Source organism: Malurus melanocephalus, unplaced genomic scaffold, assembly GCF_030028575.1.
Source record: "Malurus melanocephalus ecotype Western Australia unplaced genomic scaffold, MMel_1.1 scaffold_50, whole genome shotgun sequence".
Lineage (NCBI taxonomy): Eukaryota > Metazoa > Chordata > Aves > Passeriformes > Maluridae > Malurus > Malurus melanocephalus.
The window spans coordinates 2,462,193-2,484,320 of record NW_026623282.1 but is presented as its reverse complement, the minus strand read 5'-3'; the positions used below and the strand labels follow the sequence as shown (position 1 = coordinate 2,484,320).

At 38.8% G+C, this 22,128-nt stretch overlaps 1 protein-coding gene across 1 annotated transcript in view; it reads left to right on the top strand.

Annotated features, from left to right (window-relative positions):
* DOK7 (docking protein 7) overlaps positions 1–21,274 on the top strand; it is a 57,977-nt gene extending 36,703 nt beyond the window's left edge. The window contains exons 8-12 of the mRNA XM_057365273.1: positions 5,038–5,080; positions 14,206–14,271; positions 15,355–15,426; positions 18,171–18,323; positions 20,295–21,274. Of these exons, the coding sequence (XP_057221256.1) occupies positions 5,038–5,080; positions 14,206–14,271; positions 15,355–15,426; positions 18,171–18,323; positions 20,295–20,431 (471 nt within the window). The 3' untranslated portion in view covers positions 20,432–21,274. The remainder of the gene's footprint in view (positions 1–5,037; positions 5,081–14,205; positions 14,272–15,354; positions 15,427–18,170; positions 18,324–20,294) is intronic.
* The last annotated feature ends 854 nt before the right edge of the window (positions 21,275–22,128 follow it).

Below are 22,128 nucleotides of genomic sequence, written 5' to 3'. Positions count from 1 at the left end.
ACCAATCTTTGAAGAACCATAAGAAACCTAAAGCTTCTGACATTAGTAAGAAATGTTAWGACAAACATCAACTGATATCAGTTTGATTGAGGTGGCAGAGTGTCTTTATTTTATTTATGTGTTTTAACTTGTAGTTTTGGGCATGACTCTGTAACCACAAGCTGTCTAGCTGATATCGGTGTTTAGGATACTTTAGGAAGGTTTGGTGTTGTGTGCCTTCAGACTTTGTTGTCTACTTGGAGTGAGCATTATTGCTTTGGGCCAGCTGTACATGCTCCTGACTTGTTTTTTTTTGGCCAGCAAGTATGCAAGCTTGGCACATAGTAATGCCTGGAGACAGACACAAACATCACGGATGTGTTTACACCAGGTATTTTATATGCCTTGGATGGTATTGCATAGCTGCTTCATCTAGAATTCTGTCTGAATACTTCTGTGCATAATGAGATACGTGTGTGATGTCAAAAGGATGTTGTTTAGGTTGAAAAGTTAAGCTCCTCACTGTTAAGGAATTGACAGATTTACAGTTGCTCATGTCATCTTGATTGTACCCACACATGTGWCCCTCTCATGCAGTGAATGAGACAGATGTCCCATGGAAAAACTGATCTGTGACCATGTAATTGTGTTACAGTCCAGTTGTTCAGCACATTCCTTGTGTGACTGTCCTGTGTGTAGTAATTCTAGGTCTGGTTTTGAAAAGCAAAAGACAAGAGCACATCMTGTGCCTTGTTGCTGTGTCAGCTTTCCCCATGGGCTCATGTATTACCAGTGACCCTTCAGTAATTGTAACTGAGACTCCACAAATCTGAATTTTTGCTCTCTGGCAGACGGATCCAGGTACTGGCTTTTGTRGTAGTTGTGGCAGGGAACTCAGCTCAGCTTTTCTTTCTCTGCCATGAATGCACAGCTTCAGAGTGTGCTAAGGCAAGCTGTGACATTGTTGAAGRTAATGATCCCATTCTGATGCTCATGGTTGTGTTCTGGGTTGTGTGACAAGKGGCTCCTGGCTGCAGGCAGCTGGGAAGTCCAGAGCAAGGAGCAGGAGACACCTCCCAACAGAAGCRCATGAGAATCACAACTGTAAAAATGAGAGAGAAGGTGGCAACACAAATCTGGACTAGAATTWAGCAATACTTTTGGTTGTTTCTCACCTCTTGTTTTTTAAACAGGACCTGTAAATTGTAGATGAGTAGGGCTTGATTATCCCACGTGTTTTAAGGGGTGTATTTTAATGTGGCAATGTCCATTGCTTGCCAGTGTCACTGAAATTGCCAGCTTAATGCCTCATAAAACAGCTAATGTTTGGCTGAGCAAGTGGAGATGTTTCTGACCTGCCTTTAGCAATCCTTCTTTAGGACAGCAGTTGGCTTGCGACAGATGAAGCTGAGTAATCAGGAGTTTGTGGCTGAAATTGGAGCCCTGCATCTAAGGTATGCTATGGGCAGGAGTTTCTTTCATTTGGAGTTGTTAGGAAGGATTATAGAGTTTAATAATTTTGTATCTTCTATTCTGAATCATGCCCAGCAGTTTGATCAACTGCTGGGCAAGCCCATCAAGGCAAGTGACCTTTAAAGGTTGCTCCATATGTGTGTTTTTACTGACCTTTCCTGGGAATTTTGGTTTTCTTGTGCAGCCTAACCACTCAGGCTTTAAACTTTACTGGTGATTTAGAATAATAGAATAAGTCATAGTCTTTAATCCTTRCAAGAAAAATACTTTGACTGTCAGTTTCATTAAGAATTGTTTTCTTTGTGCTGAAATATCTGAGCTTTGCAGAATTTTGGACATGATCAATACTATTTTTCTTCCATTTTTTAAAAGCACTTTAAACTTTTCTTTGTAACACTGATTTCAAAATCTTCATTCAGGCTCTCTCATTGAGTCCTTTGCTCCTTTGAGAAGTTTTTGGCAGTTCAAATTTCTTGTCACAAACTATATTATGTGGCTGTAATTTGCTGCCTTCCTGAACACAAAAACTGTGTAAAGCAGTCAGAGGGCTGTGGTGATGTGCCACCAGCTCCACACAGCAGGCAGGAGAKTGTTTTTTGATTGTTAGAGAAGTTTGCTCCATAGTTTCTGCTATTTGGGAACTCAGGGATTTTGAGTCATGATTTTGATGGTTTCCTCTTGAAAAACGGGATGTTTTGCATAGCCTTGTTACTATATAATAGCTTTAAAATAAAGGAAGGGAGAGAAGAAAAAACAATCTTGATCATCATCTCTGCAAAAATTAAGCATTTSACCAATGTTGCAGTCAAGCCTCTGTTTATGAGGGAATTTTTGGTAYGTGCAGAATAAAAATCTCACAATGCAAATATTTGCTTCTATTACTGTCAAGTACAAAGTCCTATTTCATAACAAGGAGAATCTAGGAGCCTCTCATTTATGTTAAGCATTTCGTCTTCTAGACTGAGGACCCAGATTAGGGCAAAAATTTTTACAYATRCTTAGACCAAAGCTACTGARACCTAAAAAGCRYWGARTATTTTGTGCTGGARGRGACCTTTGAATGTCTGCAGKGAGYAGGGACACCTTCCACTAGATCAGGYTGATCAGCCCCTACAGCCTAACCTTGAATGTTTTCAGGGRTGGRGCATCCACAACTTCTCTSGGTGACCTGTGCCAGTSTTTTACCACCCTCACAGTAARAAAWTTWTTCCCTAYATCCMGTCTAAATCTACCCTAAATTTTAAAATCATTACCYTTTGTCCTGTCACAASAGGCTCTGCTGAAGTCTGTYCCCATCTTTCYTATGAGCCCCTTTAAGAATTGAAGGGCTGCTATGGGGTCTCCCTGGATCCTTTTCTTTTCCAGGCTGAACAACCCCAACTCTCTCAGCCTTTTCTCATAGGAGAGGTGCTCCAGYCSTCCCATCATTTTGTGTCCACCCTCTGGACCTGCYCCAAGAGGCTCATCTTTCCTTTGCTGAGAACTCTGACTCTCAGTAGGCGCAGAATAATGGAGCTATAAAAAGCTGCCAAACTTAGATGAGCTGAAAGAAAAGCTTCATTTCTAAAGATACACAAAGGGAATTRCATAAGCTGTGGCTGATGAGGTGTGTCTGAAATGTTGACACAGTTATCAGGTGACTGGCATTTCATTCCTCTTGCCAGTGATGATAGAGCCCTGCTCAGCATTAAAACCTACAGAAGCTATTCTTCTTTTTTCTTGGAAGTGTGGGTTCCTCCTTTTTAGGAGGCAAAATARGAAACAAAAATATTTTTGCTCTGTTTGCTTTATATTGAACAGCTATCCRTCATAGCCARTAATGCAAAGAATTAATCTTAAGACACTATTTTCCTTTTTTTTTTTTGTTTCTACCATCTAATTTGGGAGCCTCTGGCTCCTTTTCATGCCATGGAGGTGAACTTGCAAAACTGTTGTGAAGTTTTTTGTCATTATGAATCTGCAAAAACTTCTATAGTCAGGAAACTGTGCAGTGCAGCATCTTTGCTCCTTGCTGTGGAGCTTATGCTAAATGATCTGGACTTTTTGGGGCTGATTTTGTGCCCAAAGGCTAAAAATCCCATAARCAACAACCAAGCAGGATTAGGTATGCAATCAGTGGAAAGTTATATAGAGAAAGGCAGGCCTGTTGCTATTCATATGGGACAGTATTTTTAACTGCTGATTTTTTTTAAAAAAATGGGAATGGGTCTGATCAATAAAATAGTTCATGAAATGTAAAGTGAATGAAAGTTTGAATAAAATAAAATGAAACTTTAAAAGAAAAAAAGAGGTGGAAGAAAGGCAAAGATATTTCCAATATACACAGAGTGGGGGAAAGAAAATCRCATTTTGATTGTAAAAAGGATTATGTGCCATGGTGGTTATTTGTACACACAGAAATKAATGCCAGGCTTAGATTCTATCCAGCTCTTTAGGGCAACCGAGCTAATCTATGAATAATGATCCAGCATATCAAACCAGTGGGTTCTCCTAGCATCTATCATTGAACTCTACCCAAGATATTTGGAAGCAGAACAACAAAAATGAATGTCATCTGACAGCAGCCAGATCACTACCAGAGCTAAAATAGCCCTGGCCATGCAGCTCATGATRTGTGATACTCGAGTGGTGCATATCCTCTTACTGTGGGTGTTGTTGTGCTGGGGTGGTTTGAACCCACAGCCGTGCATCACAGACCCCAGCACGCTGCTCCTGGGTCACAGATAAAAGATTATATCTTAGAAGGATGTTTAACTCACATTTATGAGTAATATTTTGAGATTTTTGGGACTTGGACAATCACATTGTTTGTTTTTGTCTGAGTATCWCAGCAGGTGTAACAAAAGCATATGATTTGAGTGAGGTCACTCACCCCTTTTCTTCTCTGATGTAAGCACAGGGCAGGTTGAGATCTGTGTTATGCTCTGCATCTGAAATCCACACACTTACATTTGTGTGTTATGCCATAATAATTTTAAAAGGTTCTGCTACAGGCAAAAGCATGTTTTGCTGTGTTTTGTGGAATTACAAAAGGTAACTTTTAAGTCTCTCTACTGTCCTTTCTGCTGAGTTGCCTCTGCAGTTGCCACTGTTGGTGAAGTCTCTGCCTTGCAGAGGATTGCAGCAGGAGGCCTCAAAGCTGCAGAAATARTAGAATATGATGTACTGAAATGGAAATTAAGACAATCTTAAAGATGAAAAAAATCACTTAATAACATAAGAAATTTTGGTTTTGTTTTTTGTTTTSTTTTGYTTTTGTTASCTCAGGYTCATTTCTTTATCTAATSAAAGCTGATTCTTGTAGTTATTTTTTGTCTTTCCTATAATTTCTATGATACTTTAACAGTGTGCCACATCTGATGTAATTTCACACATCAAACTTCTGTTTGCATTTTTGCATCTTTCTTTGTCAAGCATAATCTAATATTTTCTGAAATGCTGTGGGATATTTTCTCTCTTTCAAAACTGAAATCTTGGCCATGTTTCTGATTTCCTCCCCTCCCTTCTACTTTCATATACTTCCTATATTATGTCAAGTTTCTACTTGTAAAGGTTTTTCATKCTAACATTTTCTGTTTTCTTTAGGGAACAGCAGTATTACAGTCTGGAGTCTTACCAGCTACATCAGGTAGGAGCCATTTAGTTTTTTGCTTTGTTTAAGGATGATGTTTAAGTCTGAAGTTGTGATGAGAGAAACAGAAGATTTATGGAAGCAGAACTATATACCACATTGAGAGATTTCCTGTTAGTGGTAGGTTTTGCTGCTGCATTTCATGACTCCAAATTATGAAATACATTGTAATCTGTAGTAATATGGGTGCAACAATTAATATATTTGTTTTTCCCTTCCTTTTGTTAATCCAAAGAGGTTTGAAATTGTCAGTTTCCACATGAAGCTGCTTAGTACTTTTCCTACTTTTTCGAAGAACGCCAATAAATTGTTCTTTTTAGGCTCCATTTACACCAAAGGGAAATCTGATTTATGTGTTCAGTGTGTACAGCCAGTTTCCTAAATAACACAAACCTWCAGGAATGAATCTTACCAGAAGCAGCTTGAAGATGYTTCTCTCAYRTCAGTGAAACTATTGATTGATCAATAAAATCACTACGAGAGGACACTGATTATCTGACCTGGAAAGGTTATTTAGGCAAAGGCACTGACCATCTTTGTGTTGTAAACTTCCCTATCAGTAGAATGTGTTGGTTACCTGAGTTCCTTTTCTAATGCAGCCAAACTGGCCTGGCATCTTTGAATTATCATTTTACTTCAAAGAAAACATTTCATARGCATTTGGTTTTGTGTGGTTTCTCTCAATCTTAGATCTTGGAGGGATCTGTGCACAGAATATGGTTTGTATCTTAAATGCCTTTCCATTCCTTAAATAATTTACCTGATAATTCATCAGATCCATTAAATTTCATAAGTTTCCTGCCTCCAACAGACAGAGCAGCTCTTTGTGCTCGGGTTTTTTATTACTTTAAAAAACCTTGGCAAATACGTAAAGCAGGGTAGCTGGTGGATATTTGTGTGAACAAATCCAGTAAGATACTCAGGATCAGGAGGTGTCTCTGGGGAAGGTTAAAAGTAACTCTATTCCTTTGTCTGTCTTAGCAGCAGAAAATCCCRAAGCATTTAGCAGATCTTGTTGCTGGTTATTCCACTCAAGTCAGTGGAATTACTCTTGATTTATAGAGGTGTAAGTAGAAGCCCGAATTGGATCATTAATTTTATCTTTCCCTCTGGTACTCAGGTTTCTAGTCCTCCATTCAAACCAAGCAAACCAACACTTGTGTTTAAAGTGTGTGTAAATACAGGGCAATTTGGGTCTATAGTTGCATGTGGTGGACAGAATATTGTTTCTGTATTAACTCAGTGTCAAGTTAATTATGGATGCAAACAATATCTGWCAAAAYCCTTAATCTSAGACTACTCATGCATTTGAAGCAGTTAAATGTTTTGATAAAACCTATCAAGAAGGAAACTGGAAATGTAAAAATCCATGGCAAATTTATATATCAACAGAAAGAGAAGATACCAGACTGAAGAAATATTAGCAGGTGGATTTTATTGTCTGGTACACTGGGAAAATATAAGAAAAGAACTCTTGTAGGAATAAGTAAAAATGCTTTAGGCAAATGCATCATCTAAAATCAGTGACTGAAGTTTTCTTTGTGGGGTTTCACCTCTCAAATGCTCCAATATACCAGTGSAACTTTATTCTTCAATACTACAACTCGTTTTCAGAATACAGAAGAAGCTGGAATCTTCAACATCGCATTCCATTTTTGTTGTCCTTAGATAATAGATTTGAAAATTTTCTCTTTCATACATGTTAAAATTTCAAGTATAATTGAACTTGGCATTGCAAAGCATTTGAAACAATTCTGTAGCATTTGAGTCTTTAACCTCAGTCATTAACTGAAGGTCCCAGGGTGCTGAGCAGTCATTCACACTGTTCTGTTGGACTGAAGGAACTGCATTAGAACTTGCCTGTGTTTTTCTGTTATGAGAGATTACTATCCATTGTTAAGAATAGCAGAAAGGCACACTAATTTGAGGTAAATAGATTCAAAACCTGTATTGTGCAGATACATGGAGAATGCCCCTACTAGCATGGATGGTTGTACAATGACCCAATAGCCAATTATAAAATTTCCTAGTGTAGCTGTTCACTTAGTCACAAACACATTTATTTTTTATCACAGAGATATTTTCATTCAAATACACTGTAAAATGCAAACCACTCSTTTCTGGAGTGTCCACATGCTCTATGAAACACTTTTGCTCTTGAATGTCTCAGTTCTGTATCAAGACATGGAATTAAACAATCAGGCATCAATTGTTTATGTATTTTTCAGTTTATTGGTAGTGAATGTGGGTATTCTCTTTCTACTTTTAGTTGGATATGCTGAGCAACAGACTCAGCAGCTTTAGAGAAATGTGTTTCATTCTAATAGCAAACAGAAAAGTGTTCTAAATATGGCAGCGATTCTAAGTTATATTACTAGATGGAAAAAACCAAGTTGGGGTGAATCATTTAATTCTGGTTTAAATAATTTGGTTGCCTTTGTTATAAATAGCTTTGTAAATATTGATTAGAAAGAGAGACTGAATTAGATAACTTGAGTTTGTAGGAGGAAAATGTTCCCATTGTTATCATAGCTTTGTGCTGCAGATAAAGCTAAGGGATTCTTTGGAGTTGTATGATGTGGGAATGTGTGCTCTTAAGTATAATAGACTGCATTTATAGTTATGATGGACCTCAAAATACCATGACAGGAGAGAGTTTCAAAAATATGATTCAGATTTCCTGATTTTGAGACTGCTGGGTTCTGGAGACACCTCAGTTTAGTACATTTTGTGTAAGAAGTTCTCATGGGACCTGTACAGGGATTCTCCTGACTGCTTAAGAAATCCTGCAGCTTGATGTAGTGGTTGCAGTTTCAGAGATATGGATTTAGGTATTTCATTCAGGAACTGCTTACGTGCTCTGAGTTAAGGGATCATGAATAAGATGCACATTCAGTGTTGAGAGGTGAAACAAAAACTACCACGTTCCTTCACAGAATGGTGAGCTGAAGGGCTTGTCATTGTCTTCATGATCTTTCTGGTACAATAAACCACAATATTGTAAGAAAAACAGTGCTGAAAGAATTGTCTAGCTAGAGCCTCTGCCCTGAGGKTTGCGTGTACTTCTGTGTATGTCTGACAGGTGTTTAGTTAACGTGTTCTGCAGTGAGAATCCTTAATCCACCTTGAATCATCCAAAATCCTTTGCTATTCTGACATTTAGAATGTCTTTCTTAGCAGTTGTGCTGTTTCTCATTGTAATTTAGGCCTCTTATTTAAATCTTGTTTTGCTATTCCATTGCAACAGCTTGGATAAGGAATCTCCAGATCTTACTTAAAAAGGCACATGATTTCCTTCAAAATATTTGTATTTTCTCGGTTGAGTAGAACTCTGTCACAGCAATGCTGTTTAATGAATGATGTTTAAACCATGAGGCTGTTTTGTGTGGAGGGGAAAYGCCACTATTTTTGTCCCTGAGGAAATGACACTATTTCTGTCCTTAACTGCCAACCCCTTTCCAATGAACTGAGCAATCTGAATCCCAAAATTCCTACGTAGGGAAGGGAGTTTGGGAGCTGGAATAGCTTGCAGAATGCCTGGGGACATTGCAGTCCCTGGAGAAGGTATTTCATGCCAGCTCTGTACATCACATTTCAGAAACTTCTGTCCTTTCCCAGTTCCCACAGTGGGGCTGGTTGCCTGCCCTGAGGATTTCAACACTCAAATTACCATTCTCTAGTGGGAGGTCTGATCTCCCTGTACCTCTGTGCCACGGGCTCTGGCTTTGCAAAAGCCAGTAGTTGAATGGACAAATAACAAATATGCTTCCAGGGAAGCATTGACATTCATACTTTTTCTTTGACTCATAAATAATCTCTCTTCTTTTCAATTYTTCCCATTATTCCATAGGAGCACATTCATCAGCATTGCAACAGCCACTCCTGCACTCTGACAGCCTCTTTGCTTGCAATGCCAAACCTACACAATGCTTGATGGGAAATGTTCTGAGAGGATAAACTAAGGAATAAACAGGAAACAATGTTGTGGATTGGAATTTGGCTGAAATATCAGCAGAATGCTGATTATGAACATTATCTCTTAAATTTTTCTTAGGTAAATAAGTCTCAAGGCAGACAAAAAGTAAGAATAAAATAAAGTATATATCAGGTGCTGAAAATGAAGTCAGCTGTCTCACAGCTTAGCTTTTATGATGAAAAAATAGGCGCTTTTTCATGCATTTTAAAAAATTTTTATTGCAYACCTATGCAGCTGTTACTTTTATTGCACACTTAGGAGACAGCTTTCAAGGAATTAATTGAGAGCAATGAGAAAGAAGAATCTGGGCCATACTGTGGTGGTTATTGTTGCTTGGATTGAAAACTATGTACAGTTCTCAATTCTTTTCAGGAAAYGTTGTCAGCTCTTTAGGTGTAGGAAGACCAAGTGCACTCTGATAYTTTTATGGAGCCAGTAAAGGACTGTGTGCTGAGCAGTGTCCACCACAGATAGTCATGTCATACCTTATAGGGCTAAACACTGCAATGGAAGAGCATCATTATAATGAGAAACTAATTAATAAAACCCTGCTGGAACATGGCATGCTCTTTCTTGGTCATGCTTTGTTCTCTAAGTGCACTCGAAATAATTCTGTAGAGGAAGAGGTACTGGAGCTCAGAAAAAGTAAGATGATTAAAATACATATTGCATTTACAAGATAAATGTTGGCCTTGGTGACTGTGTGAAGTATGAGGGGCCTTCTCCCAGGAGGGGGAGGAAAACAGTCACTGTGGGGAAACCATGTCAGGGAATGATCCAAATGCTGCTCCTGCATCCTCTGGGCTGAGCAGATCCAGCAGGTTCCTGTTCTCTGTTTTGAGGGTGGCAGAAGGTGGTAAGTCCATGCCACAGTGACCCTCCACTCCTTTTGCTTCCCCATGTCTTTTCTGACACTGAAATCTGGGGAAATTGCATATTCCAGTCTTTTAGAACACAAAGGTGAGGAACTTTATTTGCACATATACTGATTATTTCAATTTTTTTTTCCAATTTTTGTTATTGTGCGTGTGACTTTCATTTCTGGCCAGTGTAGATCCTGAAAGTCCAAAATGTCAAGATTTTTTTAAGTAAATATATGTAAAGCATCTTGGAAGGTGTATTTTTCAAAAAACCCCAGACACTGAATTTCCTGGCACAGGAAAATGGTAATAATTCTGTCTTAACTCTTTTGCATTTTTAAGCATGGGAGGCTGGGCTGAAATGGCCCACAGCATGGGAAGATGAATAACAGCTGGAGGTAGTTAAATCCTCCGTGATTTTTTCCACACACTAAAGAGGCATCTTTGGGGTGCAATATYTGAACATTTKAGTTTGAATGAATTTCCAGTTTTGWSTGATTCTACCACTTTTGAARTTGTCTGTTAGAGAGACAGGAGGCATTTCTGAACATGGTGAAATCTGTAGAGCAAGTAAGCATTTTTAAGTATCCCCTCCAGCGTTTATGTCTTGCAGMTAATGCCATTTGTATAGCAGAAAATACATGAAATTACTTTGAAAATTGAAGAGAACAAACAGGGAAGTTTTGCAGGGCAAATATCCAGCACCRGGAAGTCTCCTGTTACATTTGCATGAAACAACCTCCTGGAGTGCTTGCAGTGTTTCTCCTGCCAATCAGTTGCTTTAGCCTTTGGATGCTCTTTTAAGCAAGAGATCTGTTTTCAAAGGAGCAGATGGGAATGCTGCTTGGCTGAGTGGGTCAAAGTTCCTCATAATAAAGGTAGCTTTAACTCCACAAGAAGCAGGAATTTATCACAGAATGTGGTGTTTTTCCTCTGTCTTGACTCCTTGTCAGGAGTTTTAATAACCCAGATCTCTGAAGAGTTTGTGATCTCCCYGTGGAAGGCAGAGTAGAGGTTGGGCAGTGAGAAGTGATCCCTTGGTAAATKCAGTGCAGTGTTGTGTGTGTCTCTTCACTGTTCATGTAATGAGTCACAAGATTTGAAAATGTAAACTCTCTGGGCTCAGTTTGTAATTTATATTCCATCTTCCCTCTATTTTGTTTAATTTTTCCATGGCTCTCTCGTTTAGCACATGTGCTGCAAACCATCCTTATTTTTGAAGAGTGGGCATGAAGCAAGGACTATAAAGTTAGTAAAAGATTTCAACTAGTGCTTGGCTTCATTGAGCTATCTTACACTTTTGCATTCCTCCATATGATTAGACTCAAAATATCCTGCAGATTATTTTGTCACATTTTGAATACCTCCTTCCTCTTACACATTGAGAACAGAAATAACTCTCTTGATGAGATACTAAGTTCTGACAAAGACTTGAGCGAGTCAGCCACACAGAACTGGATGGCAGGAGAAACTGAAAAAAAAAATTAACAATCCCTTGTAAAATGAAAAGAATGATGGAAGGGAGCATCTGTCTCCTGCTGGATGCTTTATTTGCTCAGAAATGTATCTTGCTAACTTGCTTTTTCCATTCCTGCAAGTGTTATCGTAGGATTCATAAATAAGAAACAAACCAGTTTATAYGGTAGCTGAGAAGAAGGAAGAAAATATCTAGGCTGATCTCTGTTGACATGTGTTTATATGATGCAGTTCAAAGCTTAAAAAAAAATTCCCTGAGAGATTTGACTATGTAAATATTTGTTAGTTGCCAGATTTGAAAATGAGGAAAATGCAACAGGTCAAATCCTGAAACATTAACATAGCTCCTTTAAATTAGCTCTGAATGGGAAAGCTTGAACTTGACCATAAATGGATTGGAATAACTTATTGTTTTAAATCTCCTTTCCTGTCCTGGGTGTTTTTCACAAATCCTAAAAACATTGCTTAAAAATTCACATTTCATCTGGAATAATTTCTGCTGAATTGCAGTAAGTTTTTGAGAGAATAAAAAACCCATCCCATACTAGTTTTGTGATGAAGCTGGAATTAGCATAAGGCTGTAATCTTTTTTCAAAGTAAGGTGAGGCTTTTGGCTTCAAAAAACATATTCTGACATTCTTAATGCAGAGACAGGATGCACTGATGTGAGAAAAAGGAAGATCAGTTACAGTGAAAATATAAGTAAATCATCTAGCCTAGGGCTGTCCTATTTTTGCATTTATTTTTGTCAGCAGTCTTGTTAAAAACAAAATTTCAAATAACATTTTTAGTTGTGAAGTCCTCACCAGAGTAGGTGAGGGTTCTACAATCTGATCTCATTTGTTAAAATATAAAATCAGGTTCTCGGTATGGCATACTTTAGAATTGATTTTTATTGGATGACCCTATGTATGCTTTCATGTACACAAAGACAACAAGYTAAAGGTTTTAATTCAGTTGTGCCCTTCTGAAATAGCTTTTWATTATTGTTTTAATYCTTTGTCSTCATTAAGCTAAACAATTATCAGGYTTTTAAAATTTATTTTATAAAACTGTAGAATTAATCTTACAAGTTTGGAAATTCTTAGATTTAGAGATACAAGTGTACCTATATACAGGAGAAAAAAAGTAAGAAATTGCCATTCTCTTTAGATTCTAAGACCATGCAGTTTTCTTAGATATTTCAGAATATTTATCTTACACAATTWCTTCACGTTACATAAGAGCGGTGGTAATTTTTGTACTATTTTAAAAACAATTTGCAGAGCGGTGTCTCACCTGCTCAGAGACTATTCATCAGTTTGGAAGAGTGTTAATTTTGTAGCTGAGCCCCAGCAGCCTGCAGCACATGGCAGAGTCACCGTGGCAGGGTTACTCATCCACACAACCTCCCACCCGATTCCTCTGCAGCACCATCCACTCGCACAAGAAGTTCCCTCACCATTATTCATGCTGATGCCTGATGATTTTTGCTTTTCTTTTTTATGCTTTCTGTAGCCTTTATGCATCCCCCTGTACCCCCTAGCGCATATGCTTGTATTTCCTGGAGCCTGATATTTCAGCTTAGTTTAGGAGTTCTGCTGGGCAGAGAGACCAAACATCCTGAGGAAGGAGTCAGTGTGCCCTGTGCTATCTTAAACCCGAGCTCAGCCTTGGGTGAAGCCTTCTGTCCAGAACATCTTGTGTAAACTGGGCTCTGGCCCCATCTGGGGGGGATTAATTAGAATAGGGGGACATTACTGCATTTGTTAAGTTTCATATTAGGGAATCCTAGATAGATATGCTAATTCCTGAAACCTATAAAACTTGTGTCCGTGCTATACACGGGTGTGTATTCTGCCATCAAGTTGTGCACCTGGGATCCCAAATATTGAGGTAAAATCCTTTTATCCCCTTAACCGTGTCTGTGTCATTATTAAAATCTGTCTGTCCAAGGCAACAATGCCAGGAGGCAAATGGCACTCAGCTCCATTGAAGTGCCCACAGTGACAGAGCAGAGAGAGGAGATGCAGGGCTGGATGGGGATGTGACCCAGCACCCAGCACGTGGGGATGAAGAGGATGAGTTAAAGATGTGTGTGCAGACAAACCACGCAGCATGGTACCATCCTGCAGGTTCCTGAGTTGGCAGCTCTCCTTTCCTCAAGTTTCTCTAACACAGCTTCCTGCTGGTTTCAATCAGCTGGGGAAAGGGGACTGGCTGTGCCACTGGTGTGTCTGTGGTGAAGCTTTCCTGGCTGGAACACTGGGAGGGTGTTTCACCAGAACGTGCTGTGACCTGTGACCACATCCCTGTGGAAACCACATCCCTYGTGTTTCCATCCCCCTGGCCCGGTGTTTCCATTTCTGAGCATGGGTGGTGGACTGCTGAAGGGTGGCACAGCTTTCTCATCCACTTGGATGGGATTTGGATACGGCCTGATCAGATTTTAACTTTGTTGTTGCTAAAGCTACATCATGGATTGCAAAGGCAACTCCCCACTCAGTTCTCATTGCCATTTTATTTCTTAGCTCAAGGAAGCTTTCCCTGTGAGGAAGGTAGAACTCACCACAAACAGGGAGGGACAGCATCCTTAGGTTTTACAGAAGGCATTCTTTCTTTCTAAAAAAAACAAACAGCAAAATTAGATTTCAATGCCACAAACTCAGGATAAAGAATTTAACAAAATTTAAAAAAAATCGCCTAAATGAAGAACAATTACTTGTAATTCTTAGTGTTTTTTTTCTTTTTTTTTCTAGATGTTTCAGAAACATCTACTAAAAATACAACAGGTATTTTGATTGAATGTGAATCTCTGTCTTTGAAAACAGGTGGTGCTTCTGTCATGGCAGCTTCTGGGTCCTTAAAAGTGCATAGAGGGCACAGCCTTCAAGCTGGTAAGTAAAAGTGAATATGAGGTATGTGTGTGCATGTAAATTGAAACTAATTTAAATTTAAATTATTTTAAACTTCAGAAAATATTAAAGGTAATGCTTGATTTGATTCCTATTGTAAGGCTTACGTATTTCTTTGGGTTTTTTTGCTTTGAGGAGTTTTTGTCAGAAAGGCATTGACAGATGGGATAAGTTTAGAAGAGGCAGTGACAGATGAGATAAGTGACAGAGTATAAGCAGTAACCTTATTCACAGCACTGAAATGCTGCCATCACTTTAACAAAGGGCACCCATCAAAAAAAAAAATTCACCTCAGGCCATGAGAAAGCCTGTACCCTAACAATTATATGCTGAGAAAAAACACCCACCACATTTAAATATACTTCTTCCTGATTATGGAGGAAAAAAAAAAACCACTGCCAGAAAAGAGAATTGTGTATGTTTGTCATTCAAAATTAATTGTAATATGTTCATTCTCTGGACACAGCATTTTTGCTCGCCTGGTTTGAACTGAGGTGGAGTCTGAGATGATGAAGATACGTGGGCATCTTTTTTCAGCTTTTTAATCAGGAAAGGCTCGGGAAAGATGATGTTGTGCATCCTGGCTTTTTGTAAAGATGGTGATTTGCTCTTGGAAAGCAAACTGGTCTTTGTAAGGGCTAGCTTAAGCATTTTCTACGGTTTTTCAGAAATCAAGAAGTTATCCATCATGCTGGAGGTGGAATTTTAACAAGAGTCTTCCAGCTGCTCCTGAGATCACCCACGCATTGCTCCCTGATTCATGCGTTCAAGAGAGCTCTGCTCCCACATTGCTGCACAGCAAAATGCACTTTGGCTTCAGTGGCCTCCAGTGGGAATGGTTGTAAAAGTGTCCTAAAGTTGATTTCCTCAGTGTTGCACTGATGAGGAAATGCTGACATAACCATTAGAGAAAAGCCACCACCAGTCACTGCTGATGCTTTCTGAGATTATTCTGTATGATCGTTTACTTTAGAAGGTCACGAGTCAAAACAAGAAAAGCATAGGCTTTGATTGTGTTGTATAAATTCCTAAATCCAAAGTCATTCACAGAGTTCCTTGTTCTAGGTCCTAAAGGTGGGTATGAGATGCTAACACTTTCTTCAGAACCTGGAACTCCAACGAGCTCTGAGGAACCTGGTGAGTACAGGTTTTTGCATCAGAGGTCAGTAACATCTAACACCTCTTGTTTCTTTTTAGTTTTCCTTTTTTTTAATTGTTGAGGCCTCTTCTATTATTTTTGAAGTGTTGCCCTTTGAACATGGCTTTACATGCATGCTCACACACACTTATCTTTGGGCTGTATTTAGGGTGCTGTTTTTCTTTGTTTGTTATTGTTAATTTCAGAGAATGGTGCCAATATTGGGTAGAAAACATGAATAACTAACACTTGCTGAAAGAAACAGCAACACCAGTTTCAAATATAACTTTCTTCTTCCTTCCCCCATTACAGTGTTTTCCTTTCTTTGTCCCCTCAGTTGAGGGCCACTGAATTTTGCTTATACTCTTCTGTTACTTGCTGAACTGTACTTTTTTATTCCTRCACTTCCCCCTTTCTCTTCAAGGAATCATGTTATTCTACCAATTCTCTCAGAATGTTGTAACCATGCATTGTCATCTGTTTTTCTTTTGAATCCTCTTTTCACAATGCTCTCAGTTACTGGCCTTTTGACCCTTCTTGGAAGCATCTCCTGCCTTTGTCCGCCCAGAAGGGACTGCTGAAAGCACTGGCCATGGATCTCTCTGTGCACCATGTCTTCATCAGAAGGAATTTTGGACTGTTTTATTCTCTTCAGTGTCTAATAAGTTTTTTTTGTTTGTTTGTTTGTTTTTAAGGAAGAATGAAACACCAAGTCTTCCTGTGTTTACAATGAAAGCACAGTTTCTATTGAGACAGCACAAACTGAACAAGAGAACAAGAGAAGACTTTTCCTTTCCTTCCATTCTAGTTTGCCCAATTTCATTCTTGTTTTTTTTTTTTCCCTTCTACTCACTCCTTTGAGAATACTTGAGTATTCTTCCATTTGGTTTTTTTTCCCTCTATGTTTCTTTTGCTATTCTTGCACAAGGCTCACCAATTCTCTGGGCTTAGTTTTTTAGTTTTTTAGTTTTTTAGTTTTTTAGTTTTCAGGTAAATTACTTGGCTTGTTTGCATCAAGTATGATGTTCAGCTTCCTGGAACGTGTCAGCTCCTTAGTTCTACAGGGAAGTTTGCTAGTTTCCATGCTAACTGACTTTGAGAATGCTTCACTTAAACCTCTGTGACATCACTTTAACAGCGAACAGAAAGMCTTCCACAATTGTCTTTGCCTTCATGACTCTTCATTACTCTGTACTTAAGATTGAAACTCACTTGCAACTTCTAACTATTTGTGATTTCAATGCTTTTATTTTGCTGAACCCCTTATAGCTCAGTCAGGCCAAATTCCTTTTAAATACTTTGGACACAAAAATTGAAAATAATTTCTGAGACTGATATTTGGTGAAAATATAAAAATTCCTACTGTTTTATTCTGCATTGTTTTGTCATTTTGCTAACACGGTATTTAGCAATAACTTGAATTCTGACTGTCAGAAAAATATTTGTATACTTTGTAGATGTTCCCATGTTTTCTTTATCAAAATCTGTGAGAAAATTGTCCAAATTTCCAGTCTTTTCAACTTTTGGACTGCATAGTAGACTCCTTTGATTTAAACAGCTTACGCCTGGGGAGATTCCATTATCGAGGAACATGCCCTCTCTGTTGGCTAACATTGTATAAGTTATCTCTGCTATTCATAATATTTCCAAGAAGATGAGAAAGTTTCCCTCAATGGTTATTCACTGCTGTTGCTGTCTGGGTATAAGAAGCTGTTCTTTCCSATGATCTCAAATGCCTTGATATCCTACTGCCTCTCCATTCACATCTCAACAGTATCTAAATGGGCAAAAAGGAAAAGCAYGAGTTTGGACAAAAAGAGTTTTGCGATGAGTTCTGTGTGGGGACAAGGGAAGGCCTAATGGGAGAATTTCATGAAAAGGGAGAACCTCAAAGTGATCCCCTTTTTCCTCTACACTCCAGTCTCAAACTGACTTAAGAGCAGAAAGTGTTTAGAGGTAGGGACTCCAGCTGGACTGGACAGACAGACAAGATTAGAGTAATTTAAAGTAGGGCTAGATGAGGTCTTGCAAATAGAAACATTAGACAAAAAAAGTTGGTTTTCAGTCAACATAATTTTAGGATTTGTTTCCTAATAGGTGTTAGTCTGTGTCTTTTTTTTTTTAATCTGTAGAAAACTCTGTGGGATTTCCTCTAGTGTTCTTGTGGTCTTTACCATTTAGAAGAGTTTTCCCACTGGTTTTTTTTCCTGCAATGAAAGTCCTTTAATACTTTGTTGCCTCCACTTGCCATCATTCCTATCTTTTTCAATTCTGCACAGGGAACCTGTCAACATTGCCTCCTCAAGTTTGCCTTGCCTTTGTTTGAAACAGTTCTTCRGTCCCTGTTTTTGGGACATGGTTTAAGAACCTCTACTGATTCTGCTTTCTTTCTTGCAGATGATAGAATAGTTCACATCTTCTTAGACCAAATTACTTCACATAAATCTTTACTAACCTAAGGCAGAGCTTCTGCTGCAGATGTCTGCAGCATGTTCACTCTCTGCCACAACACAGCAAGATTCTTGTTTGTGGTCTTCTGCATAGATCTTGTAAGACTCTTGATCAGTGAATCAGGATCTTTAAAGTAGAAACTGTAGTGTTCTCATGTCCCATCTACCACTGAGAAATGTCCTGTTTGGAAAGCAGAGTTATTGCTGCTCAGTGTTTGCTTTCAGTGTGTCTGTATGAATTGGATCATCGATCACTGCTCATGGTGTCTGTGATAACATCTCRCTTTTTCCAGAAGGGGCAGTGGGTTATTCAGCTGATGTTCCTACACCAGAACGACCCCACAGTGAGGCAGCCACCTATGTCAATATTCCTGTCAGCCCTACTTCCAAAAAACAGCTTCACTACATGGAACTGGAACTTCAAGAATCTAGCACAAGCATAAGAGGTAAGGACTTCCACGATACCTTTYAAACAACAAAGGGTATGCAGAATGTTTGGAGTATGGGAAAGCCTGATTTCATATGAGGAGCAGATGAGGATGCTGGGGATGTTCAGCCTGGAGAAGAGGAGGCTCAGGGGGGACCTTAGAACTTAGAACTGCCTGAAAGGAGGTTTGGCCAAGTGGAATTGGCTTCTTGTCCCAGTCAACAGTGACAGGAGAGGACATGGTTGATGCTCAGACTGCCTGAGGGGAGGCTCAGGTTTGACATCAGGAAGAATTTTTTCACTGAAAAGRTGGTGAGGCATTAGAACATCGACTCCCTGCCCAGGGAGGTGGTGGAGCCACCATCCCTGGAAGTGTTCTAGAAGTGACTGGTCATGGCACTGGTGTTTCAGTGCTGAGGTTTAKTTGATGKTGGTGTTGGACTMGATGATCTCAGAGGGCTTTTTCAGCCTTAATGATTCAATGATCAGGCTTTTGCAGGAGGAGCTGAACCCTGGTATGTTTGTGAGGCAGCTCTTTTAATTGTCATCACTTTTTGGAACAGTTCAAACAGAACTTTGAAGTTCTATAAGATGTTGTATCCCTTTTGCCAGGTGATTGTATGCACGCTCCTTCTAAAGTGAACATTTCAAACTTTGAAGTTGGAAAAACAGAAATTTGCTTGTGYTCTCAAGATTTTCATTGCATATTAGAACTACACTTACCTCATTCCTCTTTCTTGGCTTCAGAAACAGGGCTGTGGGTGTGGGTGTACAGGGCTTACCCCTGAAAACAGTGGCTCTGGAGCCATGCAGCAAATGATTCAGAACAGAACGCAGTGTTCTTCTATCTGCTCTCCATGAGGGTGTGGGAAATTGTCACAGAGAGAATGCCAACCCAATTCTTTATTTTTTTTTTTTAATTCTTTTGTTTGGATTGTGCRTTTCATTTCTGATGCTTGAGTTGGACATACAATAGGTCTGCCATGTGCTGTCATTTAAAGATGCAGTTTTTGCTACAGAAAGCTCCTCATCAGAATCTGGCATTTAATTGCTGACAGTTGGTATTGATGGGTTCTCCATCTATGGTTCTCATCTATTAAGACTTTAATTTTGATACTTTTAAATTTCAGCATTTTTATTAATTTTGAAATGCACTTTTCACATTTTTTTAATGTTTGTGTGGTTTCAGTTGAGTAATTCTAAACTTCTCTGAGACTTGAATGCAGCTCTGTCTACAACATCCTRTTGGAATGTAAAAGCAATGTTTTCTCCTAATTTTAAAGACAATGAACCAAGGCATTAAAAAGGAAGAGTTACATTCTATAAATTTTCCTAAATGTCAACTACCCTCCCAATCTCATCTTGTCTAACTTTAAAGGTGCCTTTAATACCATTTTTTTTTTTTTCATATTAAAGCTTTCCCAGCCTCTAGCCTCTATTTCTGCACCTACACAGAAGTATTTTACTCCTGAACAGACCGAGCAGCTTTTGTCTCCCCTATTGCCAAGAAAAATGAGCTAAAGTGTCACTCTGTGTGAGGCTGCAGGTGGTTCCTCTGGTAAACATTCACAGGGTGCCTAATCCAGACAAAGAAGAACACTGCCAGCTGCCACAAGTGTTTTCTGTTCAAATCCCAGATGTTGCTCATTTTCTGATCTGTAGCTTGGTGAGGAAGCCTCCCAGAAGTGAGAGAGCCAAATTCAATTTTGTCATTCACTGGGAGTAATAGGGGTGGAGATTCAAACCTGGGGCAGAAATGCAAGTGGTTMATTTRCTTATTGRAAGAAAATCAGGCGACTAAAATATRTAGATAACAAAGCTTTCAAGGTGTTTTGTTTTAGTTGTGCTTATGTTACACCCTTCGTACAGCTCGCTCTAAGAGCAGACCAAAATCCTCCACGAAATCCGTGGAAGAAGTGTTTYAATAACTTTTCTGCCCAGGAGTACATGAGAGCAGCAGTGTTTTACGGRATTCCATTTGGTGTTTCAGGGAGTGGATCATCCCGATATGCCCAGATTGACATTGCAGCCACCGAGACAGCCCACAAAGTGGGGACGCAGCACGCGCAGTGCCGGGAGGAGCGCCTGCAGGAGCTGGAGCAGAAGAGGAAAGGAGCTCAGCAGTGACTGCTCTAGGAAAGAGCTTTGTGCTCACCACCAATCGATACTAATTCACCTCCCAAAAGKCTCACATTTATTGTAAAAAACGCTCACACAAAATGCTGCCATTGCTTCTTGCAGTTAMACCAGATTCATTCCGGTATCTCGATTCCTGATTGGAAAGCTGGTAGCGTCAGGGGTGTGTTTGGTCTTTCCTTTTATTTTAATTTGGTTGTAAAGTCCAGATTTTTTGTCATATGCAATGACACGTTACCTTTTTCTGTAATTCTAAAATCATGGAGAACCTGGAACCAATTTCARTGTTTATTAAATGATGGCATTTTCTTTGAAAATGAAGAGCTTGAATGTGTGTAGATACAGGAATGTGAGCGTGTGTGTGGTAGGTGTACACATATGTTTGCATTTGTATGTATGTAAGCACACATTACTGATAAAATATATGTATATATCTGAGTGTATAAAATATGTAAAACCTCTATTAATATATTAATGGACTCTTACAAAAGCAAGAAAATTCAGTGCCTGCTTTTTTTGCAGGTTCAGTTCTGTTCAATTTATATGCTTATTTATGAACATGCTCAATTCTACCTATGACAATTCAATTTTATACCTCACCAAGTCCTGCAGCTTTGGCTAAAGTTGCTCAGATTTAAAAGCTGTAGTGTTAAGGATACATACGTGTATGCAAACAGACAAGAGCACATRAACAAGTTATTTAATTATGTCTATAAACCACAGTAATGTGAAGGGGCATTTGGGTGCTTCTGTTCTTAAAARGCCTTGGTCAAACCATAAGTTCAATTTCGTAGTTGCTGAGTACCTGTAATTCTCAGTGATTTTCCTGGAGTTGAACATCACTTTGAAAATCAGGTCTCAGGTTTCTCACACAGAGTGTTTGAAAACAAAGGTATTCAAAAGAATCATTCACTTTYGAAAATTGAGTCTTTCTTATCACAAAAACTATTCCTAATGTAAATCCAGTATCCACCTTAAACCTAAAACTTTTATTGAAGAATTCTGTACTGTCCCTAAGTAGCATAAACCCAGTTCTGTGTAAGAGGATGRTGTCTCCAGAGATGCTACAGAATTGAGGCACAACAGGATGTTTTCTTGCAAAATAGTTTTAACCATGAGTCTGCCACATCTTGCTTTTGTACAGTGAGATTATACGATTCAACACTTAGTTTCCCTTGTTATCTGTGTAATTCYTCTGTTCTTTTTCTTGCCCTGATATAAAATGTTATTTAAATAAAATGGTGTATAAAATGTATGACAGAGACACTAGACTAACAAAGAAATGCACTTATGAAGAAACCAATTTTTTTTTCTGATAAAATGTCAGCTTGGGCTTCCACAAGTTACTGGGAGTGAAATCTTGGGTATTATGAATTTTTTATTGTGTCCTCTTAAGATCCAACATCTCAGCCAAATTCTGTTTTSTAGATATGCATAATAATTTATATTAGTGACTGGAAGTTTTGTGCCAGTGAGGGTTTCACTAAATGGCTTAGAATGAGAGGTGATGTTTGGGTTTTGAGGCAGAATTTAACCTAAAAATTTATTTCAATGTAGCCTCAATAGTAATGTAAAGTATCAGAAATCTCTCAAATAAAAAAAAAATGTTTGAGAGTTGACAGTTGCTRTTCTCATCTGTCCTGTGTTCAGATGTATGTCTTGGTTGATCCACCTAGCGTATTTCTGAA